Raw genomic sequence first — 20,166 nt, 5'->3', positions numbered from 1 at the left:
CCTGGAGCAGCCTAACTATTTGTGGAGAAGCTCCTTCGTGGCTTTTTGGATCCAGCCTAGATCTTGAGTAAGCAGCTAATTTATAGATCAGAACTATATCGATGGGAACTCTCTTGTTTCTGTGGGGTATTTGTTATATTTGCGGTCGTTGTTTAAGTTAGTGGGAGAAGCTGGAAATGAGCAATGCATGAAAATTAAATTCATGCTTAATGCAGAGAAATGCTTTGGCCCAAAGATAAAACTTAAGGCGGAGCTCAATGAATCAATGTGTTATGCGCTGTGTATGGTGAGATATATATATTTATGTGATGTTTTGTTGGTCAAAAAAATCAATGCAATCTCTTTACGTTTTCCCAACCTCCCAACTTAAAACCAGCACATACCAATTTCCCTCCCAAAATTTGTTGCACCCTCAAGATATCTGCAAATCAAAGGGTCAAGTTTCATCCCTGGTGTGATTAAAAGGATGCCAACTGAGGTGTACATCTAAATGCAAACCAAGTCAACCTTGTCATAAAACCAGAAAAAATATATTGCCCCCCAAAGGTGTTCATATGTTGCAAACTTCCTTGTGGATTACCTGGGTAAATTCTGTTTAGGGTGACCATACAAAAAGGAAGACAGGACTCTTGTATCTTTAACAGTTGCATAGAAAAGGGAATTTCAGCAGCAACTGGTGAAATTCCCTCCTCTTCACAACAGTTAAAGCTGCAGGAGCCGCCCTATTTTGTATCTGGTCACTCTAGCACAGATCCTGCAGCTTTAACTGTTGTGATGAAGTGGGAATTTCACCAGGTGCTGCATGCATACAAATGGCACCTGCTGAAATTCCCTTTTCTATGCAACTGTTGAAGATACAGGAGCCCTGTCCTCCTTTCCATATGGTCCCCCTAGTTCTGTTGAAACAAGCCTATTCGCCAATGTACCGCTTTCTGTGTGAACTAATTTTCCTGCTACATTCAGACCTACATTCAGGATTAAAGTGCAAATGCAACCCACAGGGATTTTTTCCTCCAACACACACGCATACATGACTCATTGCAATGTGAGGGACAAGGCCCGGTAGGCCACTTCCATTTAGATAAATGAGGCCATGTGGGACACCTGCAGGACCTTCATTCATCTCAATGGGACTTAAATTAAATCATTGACACTCAGTGGGGTTGCTTTTGCACTCTGTGGGCTTGGAATGTAGCCTTGCTCGTTCTAAGGCATCCTTAGCTACTACTAGATTGTTTAGATCTAGTGTTTTTGTCCATTTATTTTAGAAAAACTCTGTGCATTTTTACCTAAAAGCACCACCTCAAAGTCTAAATGCTGTTGAGCAACAGGATATTGGTTTAAGCCCATTTCTAGCATGTGGGAGGAAATGGCACTTGAGGACAATAGAGCAAAATGCACATCAATCAAGACCACCTTTTCCACATTGAGATGTTAGCATGGTAGCCATTACAGCACAACTCCTTCACACACAGCTAGGAGGAGAAAAGAAGCCCTGGGCCAAATAGAGAGAGAAGCCGGAACCCTAGATTCTGAAGGGGGAGGGGGGGAGAGACTAGCATGGGGGGGGAGCCACAGTGTTGGCTCCTCCCACAAAACCTGGGCCTTCATACATTACTTTCAGCAGCATGAGAAGGAACTATGCTGGAGAGGCTCCCAAGTCACCAGCATAATGGGAGAAAGGGTCTGTGTTTATCTATTGTTCAGTGCTTTTTCCTTAGCAGAGGGATGGGGGGAACGTATTGCCAGTGGAGGCTGCTGGCCCCAAAGCCAGTGGGGTGGTGAATCTACTCTGGGTTTCAGTCAGATCTCTAAAGGCACTTTTCAAGGTGACTGGTTCAGACTGAAACCTGGAGTGGATTCACTGCCCCACTGACACTGGAGCCATTAGCCTCCACTGCATATAGCCCTCCAGATGTTGGTGGACTGCAACTTCCAGCAGCCCTAGCCAACATAGCCAATCCCAAGGGCTGCTGGGAGTTGCAGTCTGCCCATATCTGGAGGGCCATATATTCCCCACCCCTGCCTTAGCAAAACTAATTGACTTCTAGCTGATGGCCGTGCCTCAAGGAAACTTTCGGATAAAGGCAAACAATTATCCAAACTCTCTCTGGAGATTTGGAAAAGAAACACAGTGTTTTTTTAATTATAGGTTCCAATTACACATTAGGGGGAACTGTACTCCTTTGGTAATCTGGAAGAGTGCAGAGGGAGAGTGTGAATTCTCATTAGGAAGGGTGAAGATTCTCCTTCCTTGGAAGTTTTAAGAAAATATCAAGAGATGGATCTTCTGGAACTACTTTAGGGTAGGCAATTTCTTAGGGTGGCAAGTTAGACAAGATGACTAGTCAATCAGCCTTACATTTCTGTTATTCTGTAGTATTTCTATTTCCCCAAGCACATCTTTACTCAAGAATAAATCAGGCGATGCCATGCCTAAATGTGGCCCACAACCAGATATCTCCCAGCATTGAAGAAAATGTGCTTGTGAAAATAATTAATCATTGACTACCATGTGCCTTTCACTTGACTTTATGTGTCAAAACTGTGCTGCATATCCACACTATTTAGGATGGCAGAATATCCCCTTTGCTCCAGGATGAGCAAAGGGGGAAAGGTAAGACCTAGCACACTCCTTTTTACCCTTCCCCTCTTACTGCAGGGATGTATCCGAACTCTACATTCCATCATGAGCAGAGCAGGGAAGGCTCTGGGCTACTAGGGCTGCCAACTGACCAGGAAAAAAATCTAACTTGCTCTGTGCCTTTAACACCAGCATGACCTGCAGCAATCAGCAGGTGAAGCTCTTCACAGCATACTAACATCTATGTGACAATCGAACTTCTTGCTTATAGTATGTTAGACTACAGATGGGACTAAACCAAATCCTGAGTTCAGAACAGACCTCAGACAGGATCCACATTGTAACTTTTATCTAAAAGCACATAGAGTTAATGAGTGTTCACAAATCAGTGTTATCAAGATTGTTGCCTTTCATGGACTGGTGGATTGATGGCCCAAACGGGAATTTGGATCGGAAGACCAACTAAACAGTTAGGACATTCCTGATTGTAATGTAGATCTTCAGAATCAGTCTGATAATAATAATAACTACTGTAGGTCCTCTAGTCTTAAGTTGGAGCATTGAGACTGTTTTGGCTAAACACGTAGCATTTCCTAGGGCCAAGCTTAGCCAAGTGAGTTTTGCTTTAGAATCGGTCGCCAGTCAGCCTGTGGTTCAGCTGGCAAACCGAGGCCTGGTCTACCCAATGCAGCAGAATGAGGTGGTCAAAAGCTAGGGCAAATCAAATGGACCACAAGTAGGTGATCACTGTTCCGAATGCTCCAGTACATCAATATTTCCTGCAAATGGAAAACCAGCATAAGCAGGCAAAGGGTTGGGTTGCAACCTTTCTCCCTAAGTTTTTCATTTGCAAGGAATTTTTTAGGTGGGGAAGCAGTCAAAAGAGTTATACCATATCTGTAGCCTGATGTCTACTGCTCATACCCACTTCATCCTGTGACACAAGTAGGCCCAGTCTGGACAGCCATTGCTGAAGTTACTTATGAATTCCAGATGTTATATTTCATTGAGCAATGACCCTTGTGCAGAACACCATTTTTTTAGTCAATAAGGTATTCATATGCATTGCGTAACCTATATTTTTCTGTTTTCTTTGAGAGCATAATTTAAAGCTTACCTTAGTAATGTCTGAGAAAAATATTTCAGAGTGTTTGCAATGTCAGTTCCAGAGGGGACGGGGTAAATGTTGTGAAGGACACGGTTATGGTATTCTTGCAAGTACCGGATCTTGGAAGCGACTGGATTTTGCCGTGATGAAGAAAAGAAGAAAACGAGGGAAAAGAATACCTTAGATCAGTTCTTGTCATTAGAAAATCATACAGTTTTCCTACATTCTGGCCACAATAAAAGACAGGGCGATGGTCCAATGATCATGGCTCTTCAGCAGGTTAGTTATTGTTTTTTTAAAAAGTTAATAGCAGTTGCAGATTGCTAAGAAGAGGGAGCCCTGCATTGTACTGAGGCCAAAATTGAATAAGTTCAAGCTGATGGCAATTGTCAACTAAATTTTCTTCCCATGATTGCCAATCTGATCTAGATTTTGTGGGACCCTCATCCAAGAAAGAGCTTGAGATCACACAGAAATCCCCACAACCCCTACCAAGCAGCCTGACTTGTCCGGTCACTCATACACCTTGCTCAGGGCCCCGGGTGAGCCGCTATCCCACACCACAGACCTAGACTCTTCCCCCTTCACCCCCAGTTGCTAAGACCAAGGCAGGCCTGGTGGGACATACAGATTCAGAGGAGATGTCCTCGCTTGGTTGTAAGGAGACTGCAGGACCAGAGGATTATTCAGGTGGAGGGGTCTTGTCAAGAGGAGGAGGCACCAGGTGCATCATGTCGCCCAGCTTGGAGGGAGAAGTCTGGCTGTGCTGGCATGAAACATCTCAGTCTCCGTTTGATCTTTGCTGGTACAACAGCTTCCAATAGGTACCTGTTGAGAAGCCTTACTCCAGCGGCTGCCTTTCTTGCCTTGGAGTCGATTGAACTTCAGTTCTAGCTCTTGTACCTGATCCTGACTGGGCCTATGTCAATTGTCCTCTGCACTATTATATCCTCATTTAAGTCTCAGACTGCTTGGGCTTTGATATGAGGAACTAACCTTGGACAGATAGGCTAAACTCAGACAATGACTTACCCACGGTCATCAGTGAACTTCATGGCTGATCAGTGAAGTGAACCCTGTTGTTCCCAGCCAAAGCCCAACATCACTATGCTGCTCTTTGCCAGCTCCCTAGGTAACCCTAATACACTGCAGATTGTTCTACATAGTACTGCTCTTCGGGATATGGATGACCAGAGATAGTGGATTTACACAATGGGCCTGTTCAGATGACACGCTAAGCCAAGGTTAGGCCACTAACCCTTTTGCAGTAAATGGTTAGTGAGTGTGTTTGAACCATGGTTATGTAGTCACCATGGTTAGGAATGGGTCACATGGCACACTAAGTCATGGTTCACACAGCAGGTTAAGTCATAATGTTTAGCTCAAAATGCTTAACCATGATGGCTTGGTGTGTCCTCTGTACAGGGGGTTTGTTTTTTTAAAGCTCAATCTGCAATGTCTAATGATTAAACAATTTATTGGCATGGATCCAGACTTAGTCATACTTTGGACAGACCCAATGAAATCACTGCGGCATAAATTAGTCAAGATTAACTTAAATCTCATTAATTTAAATGGGTCTACTCTTAAGTATGACTAAGCCCAGATGCAACAAATCATGTAGCCATGGTGTTTACAAAAAATAATTTAAGAGTGGATTTTATAATATCATAAACCGTGAGAAGAAAGGTATACAAATAAAAAACAAAGACATTTTAATAGAAAGCTTAGTGATTAAAAAATGAATATATGAAAACCATAAACTTAACCTTCTTTATTGCTTCAGCAGTCAAAAAAAGGAGATCAGACAAATTGTACACATGGAGTACAAGCAAAACGGAATTGTGAAAGAAATGGTGTTTTTCTTAATCAACGACACTTAATGGGCCAAATTTCCACAGAAATCAATTCTTTTCCCAGATTTTTCTGACTGTCATGTGCTAGCATGGCAAACAAAAGCAGTGACTCATACAGTTCATTTGCCTGTTTTCTTCCACACAGGTCAGTGAGCTCTTTATCGCTGAGAAAGCGCTTCATACTCAGAATGGATTTTAAAGAAAACATTGCAATGGAATATTTCTCCAGAAAAATAAAAATAAAAACAAGGCTGAAAGGAAGGTAAAATGAACCATGGGTTAAGCCAGTGTGGGAAACCTGTGGCCCTCCAGGTTAAGTTGGTCTTCGTCCCATAATCCCTGACCATTGACCAAGCTGGCTGGGGCTCACTAGAGTTGGAGTCCAATGACAAACAGAACTGTTTCCCCACCACGCACACACCCTCCTCCTCTTCTCGCCTAGCTCTGCTGTCATCTATTGACAATTTGGACTCGTGCAAAAAGGAGTGGAGTTTTCTTTCACTCCTCGACTTCCTCTTCAAGCGGAAGCACAGGCAGCATAAGGATCCAGGTAGAGCACTGGGGCACACCAACTTGCCTGCATGCCTGCTCTGGGCCAAATTGTGCAGCCCCCAGGCAGACCGGGGAGCAAGGAGGATAGGGGGGAAATGGGCATGAAGGTCTACACCCATAGCCAATCCCCATTTCACACTGCAGCCATTTCCAAGAACCCATTGGCTCCTTCTCTCAATGGTGTGGTAATTCTTCCTGGTCACTGTGGTGGCTACTAGTGGTAGTAATGGCCTGATTCGTCAAGTTAACAGTCTTTTAGCATTTAAGAAAGCTATAAAGACTGATCTCTTCTGGCAGGCCTATCCAGTGGAATTTTAGGATGCTTTGAGAAAGTTTTTTTAGGAAGTTTTTAAAATATATACTACGTTTTTAATCAGTATTTTATGTATTTTATACTTGCTGTTGTTCCCCACCTAGATCAAAATGGAGAGGCTGGTAAGAATTATTATTGTTGTTGTTGTAAGCCTTGGTAGCAGCCTCCTTTTTCATTTTGAACATACTTGTTGAAAGAGAGAGAGAGAGAGAGATTTGACTCTGTGCCACAAATCCAGAGAGAATGAGGAAAAGGAAGCAATATGGGTGGCGTTTAATGTTTAACTTTTATGGAACCTCCTTGCTTCCTTTTACAGGTGGTTTTGAGGATGAATATTGTGGCAAGCCATGAGCAGGTGGAGAATTCAGCACACAGACACCTACATGCCCCTTTTTTACACGAAAGAGGCACCAACTGGCTGCAGGGAATACATGTCTCAGTGTCTCCAAGACATCTTCAGATCACTGGAGCACCCCTCCAAAGGTGGTCCAAATCTATGTTTTGAACATCTTTCAGAAGCAATCGAAGGCCTTAGCTAGACCTAAGGTTTATCCCGGGATCGTCCCAGGGTCATCCTGGTTCATGTAAATGACACACAGGATATCCCAGGAGCAGGCAGGGACGACCCCGGGATAAACCTTAGGTTTAGCTAAGGCCTAAGTGTCAGGATCAGGCTTGGTTGCCTTAGTGTGGATCCCGAATCAGACTCAGAGGCTGAAGAAGACCAGGAATCAGGGGAGGAAATCCTCCAAGACTTTCTAGGTGTCAAGGAGACCCAGTGTGATGTAGTGGCTAAGGTGTTGGACTGGGAGTCGGGAGATCTGGGTTCTAGTCCCCACTGAGCCATGGAAAACCACTGGGTGACTTTGGGCCAGTCACAGACTCTCAGCCCAACCTACCTCACAGGGTGGTTGTTGTAAGCATAAAATGGAGGGGAGGAGGATTATGTACATTGCATTGGGTTCCTTGGAGGAAAAAAGGCAGGATATAAATGCAATAAATAAATAAATGTGGAATCTTCCCAGGAGCTTATCGAATAGGGGACCCAAGCTCAGAGATCCTCCTCCCCCTCCCTGGGAACTCGGTCTTTGTCGGAGTGTGAGGGAACAGCAGAAATGAGAGATCCCAGAGTCCGCTGCAGGATGAAATAGATGGAGTTGGGAGAATGTGGGAGGTGGTCCACTAGACTAACCATATGGCAGAGGTTACAGCTTGATAATCTGGTAAACCCTGTCGAGCATGGTGGGAAACCATTCATTTAGTTGATAGGCAACTGCTTGCTTTGTTAGGCTAATTAAGCTTAGAGAATAGGTCCTAGCATTCACACTCCCTCCAGGTGTGAAGAGATATCTATTTATTCAATAAAGCTTTTGTGGATTACACAGCAGACCTCTTTATTGTCTCACACCTCAGTGGGAGGGCTTAGAACCATGACAGGAAGATACTTCTCCTGGGCTGAACATTTAGTTGTTAATGAGTGTATTTTTGTTGCCCACCTGTTCTCCTATAGCCTCGCATTTCTATAAACACCGTATTGTAAATTTGATATATTTTTAATGTTCCCTATCCTGAGCTTTGGGGAAGGGGAGGACAAGGCCATCAAGTCCAATCAATGCAGGAATCCACCTCAAAGCATATCCGACAGATGGTTGTCCAGCTGCCTCTTGAATGCCTCTAGTGTGGGAGAGCCCACAACCTCCCTAGGTAACTGGTTCCATTGTTGTACTGCTCTAACTGTCAGGAAGTTTTTCCTGATGTCCAGCCGGAATCTGGCTTCCTGTAACTTGAGGCCATTATTCCGTGTCCTGCACTCCAGGAGGATCGAGAAGAGATCCTGGCCTTCCTCTGTGTGACAACCTTTTAAGTATTTGAAGAGTGCTATCATGTCTCCCTTCAATCTTCTCTTCTACAGTCTAAACATGCCCAGTTCTTTCAGTCTCTCCTCATAGGGCTTTGTTTCCAGACCCCTGATCATCCTCATTGCCCTCCTCTGAACACGCTCCAGCTTGTCTGCATCCTTCTTGAAGTGTGGTGCCCAGAACTGGACACAATACTCAAGATGAGGCCTAACCAGGGCCGAATAGAATTAAAGTATAATGATGTGGTTGTAAGCTCTGATTGCATGGAAGAGTTTCTTATGCCAATGCAATGCAGCACACAAATGCCACTTTACTCAGGTGTTGCTGAACCAGTTGCCAGAACCCCAGACACACTGCTTAAGTCCTGGGCACGGCATGCCCACCACTGCAATACAAAAAACAACCCTGTGAGTTGCCCTGTAATGAGTCATGACCTAGTTTTTGAAATTCCTGGCACTCCCATCAGTGGGAGTCACCAGATGCTATGTCCTTTGGGAATCAGATTATTTTCATTTAAAGGACAGAAATGAATTTAAGTATCTGTATCTGAGACCTTACAACCTAGTTTGCTAGCTTTGCTGGATTCCCCTTAGGTGGCACTTTTGTTTATAGATGGGAGGGTTTGCATCAATTAACTGGTTCCAGGATCAGTTAACTGATGCAATTCAGTTCTGCTCCATTGCTCTTCCCTAGCCACCTCCTAGGTATTACATTAGTGCAAAAACTCCTATATGAACATAGCCTCAGTAGAAAGATTCCTTAGTGGGCCCTTGTCTATCTCCACCCCTCTCTGCCCCCATCTTGTACAAAAGCCCCATATTAAGGCCAAACTAAATGGTAACATCTTAGTAACAGTTAGCAATCATGTTGCTATTTAACTAGGGAACATGAGAGGCCAGATCTAGATCAGGTGGAGTTTTAACACCTAACCCCCATTGCAGTCCTGATCTGGATCAAGGCAATTATGAGTGCTATTTGCATTGGAAAGAAACCTTGCATTTGTACCAATGGAAATTTCTCTTCCAACAGCATGGGGGAAGGGGGCATTCTGATGGGGATGAAGGATTAAAGCCCTCCCCCACATCCAATCTGGATTGGGGCCTCTAGTCCTACTATTCACTTTTTTAAAAATCATGTATTTTCTCATTAATTCTCATTATAATAATAATTATAATAATAATAATAATTTATTTATTTATTACCTGCCTCTCCCTCTGGATCGAGGCGGGGAACACCACCAAACACAAAATAATACATAAAATTAGCAGGGAAAACAGCTTCCTGTTGAGTTCTCTGCATGTCTCACTCCAAGATATGAAAAACTAATGATGGATAAAATGCCTTCACTGAAAAGACATGGTAAATCTATATCAATGGCCTCGAGTTGACCTGGGGTCCATTTGGTTGAGTTTCAGTGGCATAAGACAAGGGGGCGTTCTGGGGGATGATATTGAGTGAGAGAAGGAAGTAAAACCCTTTGTTTCTTTTCAGAATATGTAGAGGGAGGGAGGAACATCAGCAGTTTCCCTTATCTTTCGTAGACAACCTATAAAGACAAGTCACTACTGTAGTTAGTTCAATAATACATTGATCTCCCTCTCTCAAAATACTAGAACACAGGGTCATCCCATGAAACTGATTGGTGGGAGATCCAGGACAAATAAAAGGAAGTACTTCTTCACACAGCACATAGTTAAATTATGGAACTCACTACCACAAGATGTAGTGATGGCCACCAATCTGGGTGGCTTTAAAAGGAGGTTGAATAAATTCCTGGAGGCAAAGGCCATCAATGGCTACTAGCCCTGATGGTTGTGTGCTATCTCCAGTATTCGAGGCAATAAGCCTGTGTGCACCAGTTGCTGGGGAACATGGGTGGGAGAGTGCTGTTGCACCATGTCCTGCTTGTTCATCCCTGGCCAATGGCTGGTTGGCCACTGTGAGAACAGAGTGCTGGACTAGATGGACCCTTGGTCTGATCCAGCAGGGCACTTCTTATGTTCTTATGCATATTTCTTCTAGAGCTGCTGCTCTGGTCATTGGACTGATTCAATTACCCAGGCTGTACTGCAGCCTTCTCCAGCCTGGAGATCTCCAGAGGTGTTGGACTGCACATCCGGAAGGCACCACCAGGTTGGAGAAGGCTGCTAAACAACCTGCCTTGACTGGCCAGGATGAAGATTTCCTTCATGGCCGTAGCTAGACCTAAGGTTTATCTCAGGATCATCCCGGATTCGTCGCTGCCTGAGCACTGGATGCCCTGTGTGGCACTTAGATGAACAGATTTGACCCCAGGACAATTGGGATAAACCTTAGGTCTGGCTACGGCCCATTTGTTCCCCGCCTCGATCCAGAGGGAGAGGTAGGAAATAAATTATTATTATTATTATTATTATTATTATTATTATTATTTATTGATAGTTTCCAAGAAAAGTCTGGAGAGCAGTCTGTTGAGAAACCTTAGATATGTGCATCCTATCTTTGGGTTGTGGGCTGGACTCTCAATAAACACCCTCCCATCTCTATGATTCTACAGTTCTGTGATCAGTGACTTCATTCTTCCCAATAAAGTTCACCCTAGAACAGTCATTGGACGCCTTCCTTCATCAATGAAGCAGGGTGAGGGCCTGGCTTTAAGTTGCAGCAAGATTGACTTTCCTAAATGTTCAATCTAAAAATGATGAAACCATTCTGGAATGGATTTAGCTTCCAAGGGGGTTTCTGGAATCTTCTTCCTTGAGAGATTTGAAAAGAAAGGCCTTTAAGAACTGGTCATGGATGCTTTAATTACAAAACATCAGACCTCAGAATAGGTATTGGTCTCTACACTGTATCACAGGGTCCCCTGCAATTAGATGTTTCCATGGTTGTGTTCTACCATTTCATTCAGTGTTGGTCATTCAGGCTACAGCAATAGTCAGCTGACTGTACATCACAGAAACTTGATAGGGTCCCTTAGAAACAACTGGCTTGCATATATGGATCTGACCAATCCCTCCCTTCCTCTCTGAGCCACATCTCTGTTTATCTGAGCATGTAAATATTACTTCATTGGCAACTTGCAAAGCCACAGAGGAAGCCGACGGTACCCAGTCTAAAACAGCAGCAAGGGAAGAATGAAGGCAGGAGGAAGGCTTGCAAGAGATGGCTAATCTGGAAGTCCTCTGCATTTTATTTTTTAAGATCTTCCAACACATTGCGATAAGATAACGAAAAGAATACAGCCTGAACATTGGCCACAACCTAGCAGTGGATTCAAACCAAACACATAAAGCTAGGCCCTTACACACACACACACACACACACACACAAGCCTAAGGCCTGCATCTCCTCTGTCACCCTTCCTATTTCATGAAGGTGCAAAAGCATCAACCCCCCTTCTGAAAATCAGGGGAGGCCCTCCAGCTGTTGCTGGGTTACACCGTTCACCTCATTCCTGCCCCCCCGCCCCGCCATATGCCTGGGATCAATGGGAACTAGAGTCCAACAACATCTGGAGGATACGGTTCCCCAACCTTGCTGTAAATATAAAGGGGCCGAAGACAGTGGATGGCGCTTTACGGCGATATGTAGCTTTATTTGAAAGGGTTGTCACGCCAGTGGGCGCAGAAAACCCAGAGAGAGAGAGAGAGAGAGAGAGAGAGAGAGACTCCCAGAATCAAGCTTTTTAAACACTGCCCTGCTCTTCGAGCCCCTGGGATCTCGCTCCGCCCCTCTTTCATCCCGCTGTCTGTGCTAAACCCGGGGGAAAGGTGGGAATCATCTTGCCGCATCCAGCACCAAGGACAGTGCCCGGCGCCTGCCTGCCTGCCTGCCCGGCCACCCGCCCGCCCTCCACCCACCCTCCAGCCAGCCAGCCCTTTTCAGCTCCTTTTGCGTGTCCCCCTCTTGCTACTTACACTGCTCCGCTTTGGTCGACATGACGCCGGGCTTGCGGGGAAGGCAGCGTTTGTCGGTCCCAATGCTGACGGCGTCGGGTCTCCTCTTGCTCCTCCTCCCCGGCTAGCGGTGCGTGGCGTTCTCTTGGGGAGGCGACAGCGGCGGCGGCGGCGGCGACAGCGGCGAAAGAGCCCGCTTCTGGCCCGAGCTGCCTCCCGCCTGCTCCTCCGCCTCTCCCATTGTCGCCGCCGCCGCTGCTGCTGCAAACTGCAAAGCTGCAATAATATTTTTTTTAAAAACCCAGCCCAGCCACGAGGAGGCGGCTTCGATGGCGCGTTGGGAGAAGCGGAGAGCCCCGAGGGCTCCACCCCGTCGCTGGCCCCTGGCGAACAAGGGCCACGGCCGGCGCCGCGCCACGGAGAAGAAGTAACCCGTGGGCGATCCGTGAGAAAGAGTAGGAGAGGCGAGCCGCCGCTCCACCGGCTTAAAAGGAGATCAGGCCCCGGAGGAAGGTGGGGCCGTGGAGAAGGAGGTGGTGTGGTGATGTTCCATTCATGAAGATGGGCGTCTGAGCGCGGCCGGCCTTTTAAAGGGAACGCCGGCCGCGCTCGGGGCGCTTGGAGGAGGGCTGGGCAACAGAAACGTGGCTGGGAGGAAGGGAAAGGGGATCTTCGCCGGTTCTGAATGAGAAGCGGTGCGATCCTTGGCAGATGTACTAAGACATTAAGGGCGCGATCCTGTGCACGTGTAGACAGGGGCGAGGGGAATCCTACAACTCCCAGCATGCCCCAGCAGGCTGGGGCATGCTGGGAGTTGTAGGTCTTCTTTTCCAGTGGAGGCTGCAGGCTCCGATTTCAGCAAGGCTGCAAATCCTTTCTGGGTTTCCATCAGAATCAGTCAGTCCTCTAAAAGAGCAGTCATATAATTATAAAATATATCAAAACAAAACAAAATACAATCACAAAACAATTTTGAAAAGGTAGCAATGTGTAACAGGAGGGGTTAACCAACTAAAATGCCCCAAGATATGTTACATCAGTCTTCCCCAACCCGATGCCCTCTAGATGTTTGGACTACAACTTCCATAATCCGTTCCCAGGTAGATGGGAGTTGTAGTCTAAAACATCTGGAGAACACTGGTCTGAGGAAGGCTGCATTAGATGGCTGGCTGCTCCTTCAGGCTGCAATCCTGTTCCCAATTATCTGGACTAAGCACTATTGAACTCAGTGGGACTTCCTTCTAAGGAGACATGAATAAAATTGTGTTGTCAGAATACTTTTTTCCACTGTCCGTTAAACAGCTGCCCAGGATCCCAAAGAAAATAACTGAGTTTAAGGGTGCAGTCCTATGCATGCTTAGACATTGAAGAGGCCTACAACTCCTAGCATACCGCAGCCAGCATGGCTGGCATGGGCATACTGGAGTTCTAGGCCTTTTTGGTGTCTAAACATGCATAGGATTACCCTTTAAAAGGAGCAAGATACTGAAGTGAAAAGTGCATGCATATCACTTTAGGCAAGTTTTGCTATCACTAATGTACCTGCCTGGACCCTAAGATCATTTCCAGGGGGTCGTTCTCCACGTGCCCCTGCCAAAGGAAGTGAGGCGGGTGGCTACCAGGAAGAGGGGTCTTTTCTGTGGTGGCACCCCCAGATGTACATTGATGGTGCTATATAAATAAAATAATAATAATAATAATAATAATAATAATAATAATAATAATGTAGAATGACCTCCCTAGAGAGATTCGTCTGGAACCTATGTTGTAATTCTTTCCACGCCAGGTGAAGACATTTTTATTTTTCCGGTATTTTGGCATTTTAGCATCCTAGTCTTTTAGTTCTGCTGTTTTAAATCTGTATTTTAAATCTCTGCATTGCTACTCAGTTTTATTCTGGTTGCACTTTTATATTGTGCTTCCATATTTTATATTGTGCTTCCATATTTTATATTTTATGCTCTACCTTATGGTTTTAATGTTTGTGAACTGCTTAGAGAGCTTTTACTATTGGGAAGTGTAGAAGATAGATAGATAGATAGATAGATAGATAGATAGATAGATAGATAAAATGATTTAGTGCTGTACAATTCCATGCAATCCAGAGGAAGCTGTCTGCATTTAAGTTATTTTCTTTTACTTTTTTGTATTTCCTTAATATCACAATAAAAACAATATTTATTCAAGTTCAACAAAGGATGGGTGTATGAAACAACATGGGGAAATGAAACAGGTAAAGGATGGAGAAGAAGAACAGTAGGCAGGAAAGTAAAATATTCATTGCAATATGCAGTGCAATCCTATATGTTTCTCCCAGGCATGTAAGTTAGGATTGCAGCCTTAATGAAGTACCAAGCTCCATATTACAAACAATGAAATGGTAGATTGAGATGGCAGAATTTTGGAGTATCACCCTTTGGACTGCAAAGGGTCATAATAACTGCTTACAGATTTTTTTGGCATGCTAGACCATTCAGGATAAATAAATCTGAATGGTCCAACATGCCAAATAATCTGCAAACTAACCTCTCTGTGTTTAGTAAACTAGTACAAACACAAAGTTGTAGCAGAAGCCTCTTCCTGTTGTGTTAATTTTCTTCATTTGAATGATTTTTATAAGTCAGGGAGCATTAAAAAATGCAATGAGCCACCTGCTGCCTGGAGTGGTACAACCCAAGAGTTGTCTTCTACCATTTCATCCTGCATAACAACTTTCTAAACACTCATACATACTTGGAAGCAAGTTCCACTGAAATCAATAGGATTCGATTCTGAGTAAACCTGTTTAGGATTGCCCTGTAAATTCCCTTAAAGAGGAAGGCCGAAGATAGATCGCCAGATATTTTGGGCTTCAATGCCTAGAAGCCCCTTCCAGCATGGCCAATGGTCAGTAATGCTGGGAGTTGTAGTCCAAAGGAATCTGGAGGGTACCCGGAAGGCTGCCTTTGATAACAGGCACAGTCTCATCATTTGTCTATTTACACAGAAATGTCCTATTGGGTGTTATGGGGTTTATAATCAGGTCAGCATGGGCACAGTACTGCAAGCTTAATATATTGACTTGTTCTTCTAGAAGCTGATGGACAGAAGGCTGATTTCAACATGAAGGAATATCAAATTGCCCAGCCATGCCACGATTGGAACACTTCTGAGTGCAAGTGAAATATCTCACAATCACAAGGGTCCTTCTTCCTGACTACAACCCCTATCATCTCTAGCAAGCATGGCCAATATAAAATGTCCCAGCTGACTGGGAATTATGGAAATTGTAATCCAATGCATCCAGAAGGCATGCAATTGGAGGAAGGTGACAGATCTGTCAAACTGTAGCTGATGGATCTGAGCTATTATAGCTACTTCCCATTTAGACCACAGCAAAAAAGGGGGGGGCATTTGGTTTGGGAGGGTGAGTTTATGCTCCGGCATGCATGCACAATACTCATCCCTGTGATTTCCTCAAGGGAAAGAAACCTCTCATCCAGTACACTGAAATTAACAAGATGGTCAGTTTCATGTCCACTTCTTCCAGATGAGTCAAGCAGAAGGACTGTTTCTTTGGAGCATCTCAAGGGTGGGGTGGAGTGGGGTGGGGTGGGACAAGGACAGCTTGAGGACACTCTGAACAAACACGGAGACACAATCCAACTAGGACCCTGAGACAGGTCACATATCTGCAGAAGCATTTTGTAAATGTCAGTAACAGAAAACAGGTTAGTCTGATGTCCTTGGGCATCCTAACATCAACATGCAGCAGATGCAGGAATGTCAAGTTCTGTGAATTAAATTTCTCATGTCTCCTTGGTGCTTAGGAGAGGTCATTCTTTTCCAGTGGCTTCCCCAGCCACTTTATTTAGTTAAATATTCAGTGAATTCCTACAAACCCTTTATAGTCTTGCTGGAGAGAGATTGTTGTGTCTTTTCCTTTGTGCGAGGAAATAAAAGGTAATTAGGTGGAAGACTCTGAGCAATGAGTATACAACATCAACGTCTCTGTGGTTTTATTGAAGCTGCAAAAACATGTATCTGCCCTTCTTTACAGTGCAATTCTATGCATGACTACTCAGAGGTAAGCCCCACTGACTAATAGCACTTACTCCTTACTTCTCAATAGGACTTACTTAGTCAGCAACCCTACCTGGGAGTAACCCCATTAATATCAATGGGGCTTACTTTGCTTTTCCTTCAGCTCCCAGCTATTCAAGTGGGATATGTTCAGTAGCTAACACCTGCAAGCCATTGAAGGCCATTATTAAGCAAGAATCTTTATCTAGCAAATGATTGATGTGGATATTTGCATGTTCAAAGAGTATATTTGCAGCAACATGAAACACAAGAACATAAGAAGAGCCATGCTGGATCAGACCAAAGGTCCATCTAGTCCAGCGTTCTGTTCACACAGTGGGCAAAGAGCTTCCCATGGGAAACCCACAAACAACACCCTCCTGTCCATGTTCCCCAGCAACTGGTGTACACATTGGCATACTGCCTGTGATCCTGGAGGTAGCATGTAGCCATCAGGATTAGTAACCATTGATAGCTTCTCCTCCATGAATTTGGCCAATCCCCCTTTAAAGTCATCCAATTTGGTGGCTATCACTACATTTTGTGGACGCAAATGTCGTAGTTTAACTACAACTTCTTGTTATCTGCCCTTGAATCTCCCACCCATCAGTTTCATGGGATGACCCCTTTAGGTTCTCATATTATGAGAGAGGAAGAAAAATGTCTCCCTAATCACTTTCTCCACAAATATTTGGTATACCTCTATCATATACAGCTTACTGAACTTTGTAGGCTCTGCATACAGCAAATATTAAACAAAGTTCTACTTTATTCTGAATAAGCCATGTAATATGTCGGCAATCTTCACTATTTGTCAAGCAGGAACCACTTTGGGCTCATCCACACCAAGCAGGATATTCCACTATGAAAGCGGTATATAAAAGGCAGGAGCCACACTACTGCTTTATAGTGGAACTGAAGTGCACTGCAGAATCTACACTACTGCTTTATAGTGGAACTGAAGTGCACTGACAACTGTTGGGGCCCATTGACACATCTACACCAAGCAGGATATAACTCTATAAAAGTGGTATGAAAGCGGTATATGGTATGAGTCAATGGGCCCCAACAGTTGTCAGTGCACTTCAATATCACTATAAAGCAGTAATGTGGCTCCTGCCTTTTATATACCGCTTTCATACCACTTTCATAGTGGAATATCCTGCTTGGTGTAGATGAGCCCTTTGATTCTAGGCACTGCTGCAGCAGCCACTCCCTACACAGGTCCACTTTGTCCTCTCTCTCACCAGCACATTCACCTTTCATCCACCTCCAGCTGTTGCACAGTGCATCACTGCAGTTAGGCAATCATGTTGCTCTTTGTCTCTTGGGCTCCTTCCTCACTACAGCTAATTGGTTGATTGCTCCTGCATTCTCCTCTCTCCAACGCCCACCCCGGCTACCTTACAGCTGTTGAACAGCAGGTCTCTTAAGTCCCCACCCCCAAAGCTTCCTCTGGTAGCCCAGAGCAGAGCAGCCGGCTGGCTGAAGCAGGCAACTCAAAGCTCCAGAGGCCCTGCCAGAGAGAAGCAGTGGCCCTCGGGCCTTGCAGTGAAGAGAACTGTAATATGTACTTTGCCATTTATATTTTGTTGATGCAAGAATAGCCTGCTAATGAGGACAGCTTATGCAAAAGAGAAGATAATAAACCATGATTCACGCTTCCTTTAAATGATGAGAGGAAACTTTCCGGATGTTAACTTGGCAAAGTATATCTAGAAGATCTGCGAAAACAGCCTGTCTTTTGCTAGTGACTTAATTTTCCGGTTCCTTTTCTCAAGAGACCAAAAGATGAAAGTGCTGGATTTTTCCACTCTTTCAGATGGTTTTTGATGCAGGGGGGATTCAAAGATGTTTAACCGCTTTAGCTGTACCATGACAGCTTTTGGTTTCACTGTTTGAAATGGCCATAAGCCTCACAGTGCAGATCAACATAAAGAAAGACCTTTGCCTGGGACGGGCTGGGGGAACTGCATTTTATTAATCTTGGATAGCTCCTGCACCTTGGATAGCTCCTTCAGAATTCTGATTGGTTCTGACTGAAACCCAGAGCAAATTCACCGACCCACTGACATCAGAGCCACCAGCCTCCACTGGTTTCACCTGATGATATGATGCCCATCGATGTCAGGAGTATGGAACCTCTGGCCTGTGGGCCAAGTGTGGACATCCAGGCCTCTCAATCCAGACTTCTTGACTTTTCCCAAGACTCTCTAGTCCCTCTCCCCTGCACTGGCCCCACTCCAGATTTTTCGCATTATTTATTCCATCCTGCATTGCCCCAGAGTTACAAAGGTTGAATGCATTTGGGGAGGGGAATGCCTGAATGCTAAAGTATTTGTGTGTGTGGCTGTGGCTGTGGCTGCTGTTGCATGCTGAGCAATGCTAAGAGTCACCTCCATAAGAACATAAGAAGAGCCATGCTGGACCAAACTAGCATGTGTATATTTCACGGTGTATATTTATTATTTTATACTGTTTGTATGATTTTATCTGTATCCCACCCTGAGATTCCAGTGATATAGGTCTGGATACAAATGTTTTAATAAATAAAATAAATTCTGTTCACACAATGGCCAACCAGCTGTCAACCAGGAACCCGCAAGAAGGGCATGAGTGAAATAGCCCCCTCCTGCCCATGTCCCCCAGCATATAGCCATCAGGACTAGTAGCCATTGATAACCATCTCCTCCTCCATTATTATTATTATTATTATTATTATTATTATTATTATTATTAACTATACTGCCCCATAGCCAAAACTCTCTGGATGGTTTACAAAAGATTAAAACAATTAAAAATTATATACAAAATTTTAAACCATAAAAAGATATTGTATACAGAAAAACGTACATCCAAAAACAACTATACTGTAAGCTGTCAGCTAAACCTAAAAACTGATCCTGGATCGGTTAAGCCCATCACATATTGCTAAACCCCTGAAAAAAGAGAAAAGTCCTGGCACCAAAAAGATAGCAATGTTAGCATCAGGTGAGCCGTGTCGGCGAGATCATTCCATCATTGGGGTCCAACCACAGAGAAAGCCCTCTCCCTTGTTTCCATCCTCTGAGCTTCCCTTGGAGTAGGCACCTGGAGGAGGACCTTAGATGTTGAGCATAGTGTATGGAAAGGTTCATGCCAGGAGAGGCGTTCCATCAGATATTGTGGTCCCAAGCCAAGTAAGGTTTTATAAGTTAAAACCAGCACCTTGAATAGGGCTCAGAAAAATGCAGGCAGCCCATGCGAGCGGGCCAGAGTCAGTCTTATATGTTCAAAACTCCTGGTCACTGTTATCAATCTGGCTGCCACATTTTGCACAAGCTGCAGCTTCTGAATTGTTTTCAAAGGCAGCCCCACGTAGAGTGCATTGCAGTAATTTAACTTGGAGGTTAACAGAGCATAGAAAAATGAAGCCAGGTTATCCCTGTCCAGATACGGGCATAGCTGGGCCACCAACTGAAGATGGTAGAACGTACTCTGTGCCACCAAGGCCACCTGAGCCTCAAGGAGAAACACCAAGCTATGAACTTGCTCCTTCAGGGTGGTGTAGCCCCATCCAGAACAGGTTGCAATCCAGTACATGAATTTGCCCAATCCCCGTTTAAAGCCTTTCAAATTGGTGGCCATCACTATATCTTGTGGTAGTGAATTACATAGCTTAATCATGTGTAGTGTAATGAAGTCCTTCCTTTTATTAGTCCTGAATCTCCCACCCAGGGGCTTCATGGGATGACACTCTCTGTTCAGTATGAGAAAGGAAGAAATATCTCTCCCTATCCGCTTTCTTCACACCATGCCTAATTTTGTACAGCTCTATGATGCCTCACCTTGCTTGCCATTTTTCTAAGCCAAACAATCCCAAATGTTGTAAACTTTGCTCCACAGCTCCACTTACCCTAGCCCGGCCCACCTTTGGGTGCAACCCCCCACACACACACACTACTGGAATGCAGA

The 20,166-nt window shown here is 44.6% G+C and overlaps 1 protein-coding gene across 1 annotated transcript in view; it reads right to left on the bottom strand.

Moving 5' to 3' along the window:
* UNC79 (unc-79 homolog, NALCN channel complex subunit) overlaps positions 1-12,297 on the bottom strand; it is a 155,606-nt gene extending 143,309 nt beyond the window's left edge. Inside the window, exons 1-2 of the mRNA XM_063118002.1 lie at positions 12,172-12,297; positions 3,702-3,822 (exon numbers count right to left, since the gene is read on the bottom strand). Of these exons, the coding sequence (XP_062974072.1) occupies positions 3,702-3,822; positions 12,172-12,193 (143 nt within the window). The 5' untranslated portion in view covers positions 12,194-12,297. The remainder of the gene's footprint in view (positions 1-3,701; positions 3,823-12,171) is intronic.
* Between the last annotated feature and the right edge of the window lie 7,869 nt (positions 12,298-20,166).

Source organism: Elgaria multicarinata, chromosome 2 (genome assembly GCF_023053635.1).
Source record: "Elgaria multicarinata webbii isolate HBS135686 ecotype San Diego chromosome 2, rElgMul1.1.pri, whole genome shotgun sequence".
NCBI lineage: Eukaryota > Metazoa > Chordata > Lepidosauria > Squamata > Anguidae > Elgaria > Elgaria multicarinata.
Note: the sequence above shows the minus strand (reverse complement) of the source record. Positions and strands in the feature narration are given on the sequence as shown.